The 13,146-nt window shown below is 37.5% G+C and overlaps 1 protein-coding gene across 7 annotated transcripts in view; it reads right to left on the bottom strand.

Moving 5' to 3' along the window:
• The window catches only part of GIGYF2 (GRB10 interacting GYF protein 2), a 131,746-nt gene that overhangs the window by 14,820 nt on the left and 103,780 nt on the right, over positions 1-13,146 (bottom strand). For all 7 annotated transcript variants that reach the window (XM_081261809.1, XM_081261810.1, XM_081261807.1 and 4 more), the window contains 2 exons: positions 10,938-11,096; positions 2,396-2,632 (listed from right to left, as the gene is read on the bottom strand). In XM_081261809.1, the coding sequence (XP_081117935.1) occupies positions 2,396-2,632; positions 10,938-11,096 (396 nt within the window). The remainder of the gene's footprint in view (positions 1-2,395; positions 2,633-10,937; positions 11,097-13,146) is intronic.

The raw sequence follows: 13,146 nt of genomic DNA, 5'->3' as shown, positions 1-13,146 counted from the left end.
AGAAGCCAGACACAAAAATATCCAGAATAGGCAAATCTCTAGTGGCAGAAAGTAAATTAGAGGTAACTTAGTGTTGAGGCAGTCAGGACATCAAAAGACACAGGGTTTCTGTTGGGAGGAAGGGAAGTGATGAAAACATTTTGAACTCAATTGTTTAACAGTTGCACATATCTGTGAATAGATTAAAAACCACCGAATCATACACCCTAACTTAAATTGATGATATGTGAATAATCTCAATAAAGCTGATTCTTGAGTTCTTTATCTTCTTTCAGTGGAGAGTAAGAGGCAAAAACCAGACACACAAGATCTGGAAATTACCCATGATTTTGTCCCTGACACCCCAAATTCTGATCAGTCACCATGTCATGTGATGCATGTGACTCCATCAACCTGTTCATGGCTCCTGGAGCCAAAGACATCTGCTACCATCTCTCATGGGAACCCACAGCAAGGGACTCAGTCTCTAAGCATTTGTCCTCTTTGGTAAATACAGGCATCAGTATCTAAACTTTGTTAAAGAAAACTTTGTGAATATTAAATTATATAACATATGAAAAGTTGCCACTACTGTGCCTGACGCAAAACAAGCACTTAATAATCAGTGATGAGGCCCCTCCTTTCCAAACTCACACCCACCACTGGGCCTTGATCTACCTTTCCTCCCTTATGTCTAACTCCCATTAAGCTTTCCTGCAAATGGTGTTGTTTCCAGTGTTCTCCACACCTTTAAATACTAAATCTTTAACAGGGTTGAAGAGCCCATGGCATGAGGGACCTTGCCCATATTTAACTCACACTTCCTACATACTCTAGTGATAGTAATCTGCTTTTTAAATTTCCCCAAATGTTCCATAGTGTTTCTAAACTCCATGCCTCTGCTCACCCTCTGACCTCTCTCATAAGCTACCCGCCACATACTGCCTGTTTAACTTAGAAAAATTTTCCATCCCTGAAAACTGTTGGGAAGCAATCATTTGCAGGAAGCCTTTCCAAATATCCCAGATGGGCAGTGCTGAGAGCCATAGCCCAGTAAGAATGACACAGGGCATTTTTGGTTGAAAGGTGACACCAGCAAGCCATTGAGATGGTAATGATTATGTTAAGATGTGCATTCAATTGGATATTAGACCCCTGCTGTCCGCCTGGGCCTGCTACTTTGGAGCTCTAGCGGGATTCCCGGAGAGAGTTCCCACAGGTTGGGGAAGTGCGGTAGGAGGGATTTCTGGTTGGTGTGGTGTGTCCCGGAAGAAGGCCGAATGCGTGGAGTTCTCGGGAGTTTGGGAAATAAAGTTTGTTCCTGCTTTAGTGGCTTGTGATTTTGTGCCCAGCCAGACTGCGACAGGGCAGTGCTTCTCGCATTTTAGCAAGCATCAGAATCATTTTGAGAGTTTGTACAAACACAGGCTCATTGGACTCCACCCCTACCCTAGAGGAGTGCACTTAGTAGGTCTGAGGTATAATGATCAGAGAGACTGCATGTCCAATGAGTTAGCAGGTGACCACACAATGAGAACTACTGTCATAATGCCACCTCTCCCACTATACTCATCACACAATATTCTAAATTCCTCTTTATAAAAACTTTTATCCTGTGAGCTCTTCGAAGACAGGGAGACTAACTTTATTGCTAACTGCAGACCCAGCATGAAGTTATTTAGAACCTCCAAAAATCTGTTCCTCCTTTCCCAGTTTTTCCAGTTTCATTAATAGTTCCACTACTTTCCCAGTAGCTGAAGGCTTGCTCTCCAGTAGCCACCCAGCTTTTGCCTTTGTCCTTCAGAATCAGAGGGACAGAAGTGCTGTTTGCGTGCCTCAGGCCAGTCCTCTATCACTGGCCCCTACTATTCACAGCCTCACCACCACCATCACCCCTCTTTACTGGGCTCCCAGGCTTCACTTTCTTCTTAATTCAAATGATGCTCTGAGTTCTCCTAAAATAATCCTTTGTACACATGAGCTCTTAATCCGACTTTCAATAAATCCCCATAGCCAACTGTATTCAAGCCCTGTGCTCTGGTTCCCATATACATATCCAGATGCTGAGATGCTGACTACTCTTTAAGTCCATGAGAATTCTGAGAGTGACGGCCTTCCCCCTTTTATCTTTGTCTCAGTTTTGCTAAATGGTAATGGAATGGGCATTTCAACAACCATAGAGCCCCATTAAATTTATGGATCAAACAGATCGTCCACACTTGCATAGCTGCTTACATCCTAGCCTTCTGTTCATTCCTCTCATTTATAGTCTTACCACTCAAAGTAAACACGCTGTATTCTATTTTATTGAGGATGAAAACATTCGATAGTAACAATCAATGGTAAAGAAAACCAGTACCTATGTAACTAAAACCAGTTAGCAAGTGGCCCCTCTCATTACTGTCTTGGCCTTTACCTTCATCTGTGCCAGCTGCTGCTGCTGCTGCTGCTGCTGTAGCCTGCGCAGGGCCTCTTGCTGCTGTTGCCTCTGGCGCATAAGCTCCTTTTGCCGCTGCAGCTCAAGCTCTTTTCTCTTCCGCTCTTCCTCTTCATGCCGGAGTCTGGCTGCCTCCTCTTCCATTCGCAGCCGGTTCTCCTCTAATCGACGCTGGGCTTCTTCTTCTTCCCGGGCCCATTTGGCAGCCTCCTCTTCCTTTCCAGAAGGAAAAATTAAAGAAAAGGGGGGGAAAAAAAAGTATTAATTGTAGGGGAAAAGGTCTGAATCACTTTTGAAAGCTTCTATCGAATAGCTTATAAAAATGATAGCAGAAACCCTGTTTAACATGACCCAAGGCAGAAATGTTTTTTTTGTTTTGCTTTGCAGTACTAGGGACTGAACCAGGCGTGCTCTACCACTGAGCTACACACCTTGCCCTTCTTGTTTTTTGAGACAGGGTCTCACTAAGTTGCCCAGGCTGGCCTTGAACCTATAATATTCATGGCTCGGCCTCTGAAATTATAGGCACATGCCACCATCCTTGGCTCAGAAATGAGTTTTCTTTTAAAACAATTTACAGTACCCACAAAGGCCTGGCACACTCAAAAGGAGGCAACTTTAATGAATTATACAACTGTCACTTTGAAAGTATATTGATGAAAGCCCTGATCTCAAAATGGCTCGTCACTAGCTGCAGAAAAGTCTCCTAAAAAGAGTACTCTGACTCTGTTTGAGGTTCAGGAGCTTTCCAGGGTGTTCAGTGCAAGCAGTACCAACATCCAGCAAGGATCTTGATTACCATAAAACTTCAGCCAATTCTGGAACAAGAACAACTTCTTTTTTCTCTTTTTTCTTTTTGTAGTTGGAGAGAGACAGCCTGCATTTATTTATTTATTTATTTTATTAATTTTATTATTATTATTATTTTTTAATGCAGTGCTAAGGATCGAACACATGTTTTACCTGTACTATGCAAGTTCTTTGCCACTGAGCTACAGCCCCAGCCTACAGGAACTTCTTAAGACCACTTAATTCCACCACTGGATCTCATCTCACCCACAGCCACAAAGTTCTTTAAAAACATCTGTCCTTGACCCATTCTACACCTTTTACTAACTTTTCTCTTACCTAGGCTCATTTTCCTTCTGGTTCCTTCCCTCAAAAACCACTATTCCCTCCAGAACTGTTTAAAAAAAAAAAAAGACTCCTTGCCTTTGTTTGCAGTCTGTTTGCTGTGCCTAAATGTTCTGTCTCACTCATGGTAACATGTTCTACAAAATTTAGGTCAGATGTCAGCCACTCTAAGGGGACTCTGGAGATGCATTTCACCTCTATCTTTTCATTATGTAAAACTACCCCTCATCTGACTCTCCTATTTGCTTCTAGTACAATTGGGGAAGCTTGTTTCTACATTGCCAGTGACCATTTCTTTTAGTCTTCTTCCTTACAAAGTCTCCTGGAATCAGTGATGCAGATCTAATTTAGACCAAAGTGTCATCTACTAGGAAATTTCTAAGAAAGACATTCTTTCCAGACAAAAGGAACAAAGGACGAGACAAGAATCACTCCCTTTTGGACACAGGTTATACAAGGGCAAGACACCCCAAATTCCTAAACATGAGATAAAAAATATAAATTCAGAAGTTAAGACTGCCACATTTGTAATCCCAGGAACTTAGGAGGCCAAGGCCAGGTCTCTCTTATACTTGCTCATGGCCAGCATGAGCAAGTATAAGAGAGACCCCATCTCAAAATAAAAACAGCTGGGGATATAGCTCAGTGGTAGATCACCCCCAGTACCCCACTCCCAGTATTTGACCCCCAGTACCTCCCCATAAAAGAAAAGGGCATTAGTATGTGATGGAACTGAATCCTAATGGCATCCTTGTCACCTGAAGCAAGTGGGTAACACTTATGGTTAGACCTCCTTGGTAAGCAAGGCAACAAACAATGTCACCTGTTGTTTGAGTCACCTTCAGGTGTGCAGTTCCATTTCACAGCTGAAAGTATCCTAACTGTGGCTTTTATTTATTTATTTATTTATTGCAACTTCATCACCTATAGGCTGCAAGCTTCTTGAAGACAGAAACTATTTCCTAGTGGTCTCATAGACCACCATAAAACAAGCATGATAACTGGTATAGAGCACATTGACTAAGCAACTTAACTGTTAAAAAATGATCACTACACAAGCTAACTGGGAAGATATCTACCCATGAAAAAGTGAGTTTCAGTTTCTGAGAGAGTTTTAGTCTACAACTCAGGCACAAGTCAGTCATCTCCAGCTTTGTGTCAATTTACATAAAAAAAAAAAAAAAAACACATCCTGAAGTGTGGACTTACATAGTGACTTCCAAAGAACACAGCAAGGAGGGATAATTTCAGAGTGATAAACCTGACAAACCTAACTGAAGCCAATTACGTAATCAAAGTGTACATCAGCAGTCATAAATCATGAACAATATGTATCCTTAATATGACGTAATAAAAATTCACTTTGCTTCTGTAATCTTCCTCCCAAACACCTGTAACCCCAGCTATTCATGAGAAAACTTCAAATTCCAATGTAAGATACCCTACCAATAAAATGACCAGTAATTCTCAAAACTCCTAAGCTCATCGAAAACAAAGAAATGGCTGGGGAAACATGTAGCTCAGTGATGCAGTTTAAACCTTCAGTTTAAACTCTGGCACTCCAAAGCGATGGAAGGTTAAGTCAAGTCTGCAAAACTGTCACTGTCAAGAAAGACCTAAGGGGACCCAACTAAATATAATGTGGTATTTGAAATGGAACCCTAGAACAGAAGAAAGATGTTAGGGAAAAGTCTTAGGAAATAATAAAGGACTTGAGTTAACAATAATTAACTGGCTTATCAGCTGTAACAAATGTGCCATACTAATCTATTAATAACAGGCGAAACTATAGGGGATATATGAGAGCTTTCTATACTATTTTCTAAAATCATCTGAAAATCTAAAACTATTTTGAAAATAAAGTTATTTATTTAACAATAAATAAATCTACTTATATTCTTAAACAAAATGACATGCTCTGGGGTTCTGGTTTTCTGAAGTGGCAAAACACCATAATTGGACCAACTATCTCACATGTAATTATAAAAGCTGAACAGATTTCAAAGAATCAAAACCAAAAGGTAAAAAACAAAACAAAACAAAACATAAAACACCACCAGAGGGAAATAAAGGAAGACTCTATTCTTAAAAAAAAAAAAAAAAAAAAAAAATGGGCTGGGGATGTAGCTCAGTGGTAGAGCACTTGTGTGAGGCCCTGGGTTGATCCCCAGCACCTCAAAATAAATAACACATACATACTATACATAACCAAATGTGTAAGGTTTCCAAGTTTGTGACAGTTTGCCTGAGGGCCCTCCCCAATTCACAAAGGGCTCAATTAGCTTGAGATGCTAAAGGGAAGGTTCTGGGATAGAAGAGTGGCCATATTCAGGGGGAACATCTGCAAATGGGGCTGGAAGAAGGAAGGGAGCTATACAAGAGATGAGGCCTCAGACCTGCAGACAACTCTAGCTACAGGCTCGGGGCAGACCTCAGGGATGGAGTCTAAAGGGAGCAGCTGGAAACTACAAGAAATGAGAGAAGATTCCAACTGCCTCCCACCAGAGGAGTGGTCAGGAAGACGATGAAGACTGAGTTCAATGAAAGCCAGAACAAACCCTTTAAAGGAATGAAAAAGAATCCATATAATTCCCAATGCTCACTATACAAATTTTTTTTTAAGAGAGAGAATTTTTAAATATTTATTTGTTTAGTTTTCGCGGGCACAACATCTTTATTTAATTTTTATGTGTTGCTGAGGATCGAACCCAGCGCCCCGCGCATGCCAGGCAAGCGTGCTATCACTTTCGCCACATCCCCAGCCCCCACTATACAATTTTTAATACCTTTTTAAAAACATTTTTATTAGTTATTGATGGACCTTGATTTATTTATTTGTTTATATGTGGTGTTGAAAATCGAACCCAGTGCCTCATATGTGCTAGGCAAGCACTCTACCACTGAGCCACCACCCCAGCCCCTACAATTTTAAAAATCATTAGATACACAAAGAAAGTGAAATAATGAGAAAATAAAAATATATACCATACTATATAATATCACCTTAATAGAATTTAATAAGGAATATGAGGAGGTAAATAGGAACATCTCACAACCTTGGAAAGTTCATTAAGAAGACAACACCAATAGGTTTGTATGCAACTAAAAAGAGAGCTCATCATAGCAAATACTAACAATGATAGGGACAAATGGGCAAATAAAAAAAAAATCTCAGCATCCCTCTCTCTTGGCAATTGATATAACAAGTAGATAAAAATTAAGGATATAAAATAGTTGAATTCTATCAACCACCTTGACCTGTCATCCATAGAACATTATACTGAACCACCGAGGAATGCCTTTGGAAAGGCACAAGGCACAGTCAATACAAAAAGAGTCAATAAGTTTAAAAACACAGAGATCTTACAGATTGTTTTCTGAATACAATGTAAATTAGAAATTAATAAGATTATCTGGAAAGACTCTCATATACTTGGAAGATAAGTAGCCCATTTCCAAATAATCCACAGGCTAAAGCAGAAATCACTAGAAAATATTTTAAACTAAATTATAACAAAAATATAACACATCAAAAATTGTGAGATGTAGCCAAAGCAGTGCTTAGAGGGAAATTACTGCTTTTTTTGTGCTTATCAAAAAAAAAAAAAAAACATAAAATATAAAATTATCTAAATCTTCATTTTAAGAAACTAGAATAAGGAAAAGCAAATTAAACTGACAGTAGAAGGAAGAAAATAATAGTGATGATAGTACACATCAATACAAAGACAGAAGAGCAAAAAACAGCCAAAATCGGTTCTTTCAAAAGACGGGGATATAACTTGAAAAATGGGCAAGACTGAGAAAAACAAATACGGTCAAAATGAGGTATCAAAGAGACTACTGCTCTAAATTATACATATATGAGAAAAAATGGTAAAGCCGAGGGCAGTGGCTCACACCTGTAATCCCAGCTACTTGGCAGGCTAAAGCAAGAGGATCACAAGTCCAAGGTGAGCCTAAGCAACTCAGCAATACCCTACCTCCAAAATAAAAAGGGCTGGAGTACATGTAGCTCACTATTACATCTCCCAAATTCCCCCACCCCCAAAAGTAAAAAAAAAAATAATGAACAAATATGTGTCGGCTAAATTTGGCAACTTTGTCAGAAAGCACAGATGACAAATACTGATGACACAAGATAAAATAAAAACCCTGATTCATCTTATAGCTTTAAAAAAAATCACTTATCAAAATCCTTTCCACAAAGAAAATTCTAAGACCAGATGGTTTCAATGGTGAATTCTATCAAATATTCAATGAAGAACTAATGCCAATCTTAATAAGACTTCAAAAGCTAGTGAAAAGTATTATTTTCTGACTTAAGAGAGTAACATAATCTAACACCAAAATGTGGCAAATACATTTTAAGAAAATTATAGACCTTCATTTGAACATAGTTGCAAATATCCTTAACAAAATAGTAACAAATTAGGTTAACATAATAAACAGGGAATACCAAGTTGGTTTACCACTCAGCCAAGACAACAGAATATGAGCAGAAATGAGGTAACAACTATTATCAATAAATACAGATAAAGTAATTTACAAATTCCACTATTTATGAAAAAAATTTTCAGCAAACTAGGGATAGACAGAAAATTCCAGTCATATAATTTGCATCTATAAAACACTTTCAACATTTTGGATAAGGGGGTTGCTGGGGATGGGATCCAGGGCCTTTTGTATGTTCTATCACCGAGCTATAATCCCTAAACCCCAAAACTTTCAATATATTTAATGATGAAACACTGAATATCTTTTCACTAAAATTAGAAAAAAAGGCCATCCATTGTCAACTTTACTTCTATCCAAGACTGAATAGGGAAGAATTAAAACTGCTTCTATTGGATCAGAGATAAAGGTTCACATTGAAAATTCTAAGGCATCACCTAAAATATTGTAAGCAATAAATGAGTTTTAAAAGTCTCAGGATACAAGATCAATACAAGCAAAACAACTGCAATTCTATACAGGAGCAACAACTAACTGGCAAATAACTTTTTAAATTCCATTAATAGCAGCATAAAAATTAAAATACTCAATAAATTTAACAAAAGCTGTTCATAACCTCTAGAATATTACTAAGAAAGGAAAACATAAATAAAAAGATATACCACATTCACTAACTAGAAGACTCAATACATATTAAAACGCCAACTCTCCCCAATTTTCAATGACTCAATGCAATCCTATTTACAATCACAGTAGGCTTTTATTTGTTCAGAAAAAAAAAAAGATGGTTTTAAATTTTAATAAAAGGCAAAAGATCTAAGATAGTTAAACAGTTTTGCATAAAAGAACAAGTCTAGAAGTCACATTGGATTACTTTAAGACTCAGAGAAAGCTACAGTAATCAAATCACTGCAAGCTGGTGCACAGCCCTTATCCCAGCAGCTTGGGAGGCTAAGGCAGGAGGATCACAAGTTTGAGGCTAGCCTCAATAACTTATCAAGGATCTAAGCAACTTAGGGAAACCCTATCTCAAAATTTTAAAAAAGGGGTGGGGAGGGGGAGGTTAGGAAGGTGGCTCAGTGGTTAAGCGTCCCTGGGTTCAATGCCCAGTACCAAAAAAATAAAAAATAAATCAGTGCATTACTTATTTAAAAATAAAGGTGAATGGCTAGGGCTGTGCCTCAGTAGTAGAGGGTTCACCTAGCAAGTTTGAGGCCCTGAGTGCAATCCTCAGCACCACATAAAAAGAAATAAATAAAATAAAGATATTGTGTCCAACTACAAATAAAAAAAATAAACATTAAATAAAAATAGATACATACATACATACATACATATATATACACATACACATACACACACACACACACACACACACACACACACACACAGAGGTTGATCTGTGGAACAGGAGTCCAGAAAAAGAATCATTTATATGCTTGATTCTGACAAAAGTACAAAAGAATTTCAATGGAGAAAGGAAATACCCATTCCTCATATCATACACAAAAAGCAATTACTTACTTATAAAATTAAATATAAAGGGTTTTTTTTTTTTGTTTGGTGGGGGTGAAAAGCAGGGGATATTTTCATGTAGGTGAATATTGTTTTTAGAGAAAGACAATGAGAAAAAATAAAAAACTCCAACCAAACAAACAAAATCCAACTACACTAGGGAAGTAGTTCCGTGGTGGAGTATATGCAAGGCCCTGGGCTCAATCCTCAGCACTTCTCCCCAAGAAGGGGAAGGGGTGGTTAAGAAAATATGATCTCTCTGTTTATCAAAGAATAGAGAAGACATAGCTTGTGAGGAATTATGTTACAAAAATTTATCTTTAAAAAAAAAATGCCTTCGGAATATAAAAATCTACATCTAAAATACCAACTAAAACTATAAAATTTAAGGAAAAAAAACAGAAAAATTGGACATTATCAAAATTTAAAACTTAAGTGTCTCAAAGCATGCAACCAAGAAAGTGAGAGAATAACATAGATATAAATCCATAAATTCAGAGTTGGTTGGTTTTTGATAAAGATGTTAAGACTTAAGAATAGGACTGTCTCTTCAATAAATGGTTCTAAAAAAACACTAGATATTCACATGCCAAATGAAATCAGATCCTTATCTCACACCATATACAAAAATCATTCCATTAGTAACTACAGAAGCTGGGTGGTTTATGGGAATTTGATGTACTATTCTGTTTATTTTGTATAAAGTTGAAACTTGCTAAAAAAATAATTTACATTTTTCATCATTATAGAGAGACTGGTTTTATTTTTATCCCAGGAAACAGGGTTTCATTTGATGATAAAAAGAATTTAGACAGAAGTAACAAGAGCCATTTAGGGTGCTGGACATGATGTTGCACACCTATAATCCCAGCAACCAGGAAGATGGAGGCAGGAGAATTACTAGTGCAGTAACTTAATGAGACTCTATTTCAAAAATAAAATAAAAAGTGCAAAGTGTAGTTCAAAGAAAGAGCAGCCCTGGATTCGATCCCCAGTATTGAAAACAAAACAACAATTGTTAGAGTCTGTAAACAAGTCTGGATGGCGCCTGGCAAAATGCCAGAGGGAGTGGTTTATGAAGTAATGCCAGGGAGCCATTAAGTGTGGAGATTCCTTATTGGTTGACTGCTGTATCTAGTTTATGTTAATTAAGATAAGCTGTGTGGAATGTATATATACCGCTCCTGTCCTACAATAAACGGCTTCCACTCCTGCTGTATCAATGTACACAAGTTGCTCGTCGTCCGTTCCCCCCCCCCCTAGTTTGCTGCAGCTGGACTTCGGCAAACAATAACAAAAAAGAGCCAATTAGGCTTCTTTGGGTAATTTTCAACAAACTGAAAAGGCTTTAGATAGGCTAGGTTAATGTCCTAATTCTTAGTTTCAGAGAAGCAATTAGAAGGAAACACTTGGCCACCTGCTTGCGTAACAATTCTTCCTGCTTCCGCCTTTCTTCCTCTTCTCTTCTCCTTTCCTCCAGTCGTCTGAGAGCTTCTTCTTGCTGTTGTCTTTCTTCCTCTTCTCGCTGTCGTCTTAATGCAATTTCTTGCTCCCTCTGGCGTCGCAAAGCCTCTTCCTGAAGAAATAAAGGGTAGGGGAGCAAGGTTAAACTCGATTATCTATTGGTATCATATCAATTAGTTATAATTTAGAAAGGAATAGATGATGTGCTGAGTCTCTGTGAACAGTAAACATAAAAAAGTATATAATGAGGATCTAGAGTAAAAAGTATTATATAAGTTGGAGAAGTGGCACCTAAGAATAAATAAAGTTGTATTTAAAATAATAGTTAAAATTGCAGTACACTGTGAAGTCTATTCTGGCTTTTCTATTAGCTACATCATTTACTGATTAACCCTAGAGGAACTACATTAGAATTTAGGCTTCGCTTTCTCCATTGGTACCTTTAACCCCTATTCTTTAATCAACTGGAAACTTAAGGCATAGTTAATCATAGCCACCAAAAATTCCTGATGAGGTAAGAATAAGTTCTTCTAGTCAGAAGTACTGAGAAAGCCATGTGTCCCAGAACATGTTCTAAAAAACAAAAATCCCACTAATATCATCAAATACAACACAGAAAGGGATCCTGCTGTCAAAGTCATTTAGCAAACACTGAGCACTACAGAATTAAATGGATTTTGTCACTGTGGTACTTCTCAGAGCCTTTTAATACTGCTGCATAGTACAACTCAGAAATGTAAGTAGTTCTCATCTCAGCATGAATCCTTCTGTTCTTCACAGAGCACTTCTTAGGGCCTATAAGTGGGATATATATGTGCAGCGGGGCTAGACTTCTGGGTCAGTGAAGAGCAGATTCTTTCTATGGGAGTCTATATATAAAAGCCCCAAAGAAAAATGGACCAAGCACATGAACAGACATACAGTGAAAAATACATGAAAAATGTTAAGCCTCACTATTTATCAATACTTAGAAAAGACTTAGCTATAAGGATTTTTAAACACTCATATATAAAATAGTTAAAACATAGGAACAAGCCTCATCTCTCACAATAGGGAACTGGCTAAATCATTATAATTTAGAACATAAAAAATTTTCATATAGCTAGCAAATATGACAATGTAGTTCTGTTGAGGTATATTTGACATACTCATTAATGTAGTTATAAAAATGTAAGTTATAAAAAATACAGCTGGCCCTTTTTATCTATGGATTTGACCAAACCACAAAATAAAAATATTCGGAAAACAAAAATTGTATCTATATTAAGCTATACAAACTTTTTACCTGGTCATTATTACCTTAAAAATATAGTGTAACAACTACTTACATAATATTTACATTATGTTAGGTATTGTCAGTTATCTAGAGATGATTTAAACTATACAGGAAGATACGATTAGGGACCTGAGCATCTTGAGATTTTGGAATTTTAGGACCTGTAGAGGTCCTGGAACCAATCCTCTGCAGATACCAAGGGAGAGCTATATATAGTTACATGTATGGAGTTTTGATTTTTATTTCCTCCTCCCTAATCCCTCAGAAAAGATTCATTAAGGGAAAGAATAGAGGGCAAAGGTCTAAGTCAATGAGAACTACAATATATATCATAAAGATACTTGCATGAGTGAACATATGAAAAGATGTTCAATATCAATCAAAACCACGAGATATGGCTTCCTACCCAACAGGGAAGGCCCTCAGAAAGAAAACAAAACCAGAAAGTGTGACAAGGATGTAGAGATACTGGAACCCTTATGTGTTGTAGGAACAAAAAATGGTAAAACAGCTGTGAAAAACAGCATGGTGGTCCCTCAAAAAATTCAAAATAGAATTAGCATATGACCCAGCAACTCCACTTCTGGGTATATACTCAAAAGTTATAAGTAAAACTCAATACATCTATACATCAATGTTCACAGCAACAATATTCACAATAGCCAACAACAGAAGTCATCCAAATGTCCATCAAGAGATGGATAAATAAAATGTATACTGGAATATACACCACCTTAAAAAGGAAGGAAATTCTGACATATGCTGCAACATGGATGAACCTTAAATGAAATAAGCCAGTCACAAAAAAGACAAACATTGCATACTTAGGTATCAGGAACAAATTCACAGAGAAAGAATTGTGGTTACCGGGGACAGAGGGAAGCAA

This window comes from Spermophilus citellus, assembly GCF_964194105.1.
Source record: "Spermophilus citellus genome assembly, chromosome: 11".
NCBI lineage: Eukaryota > Metazoa > Chordata > Mammalia > Rodentia > Sciuridae > Spermophilus > Spermophilus citellus.
This window is presented reverse-complemented; position numbering and strand designations above follow the sequence as displayed.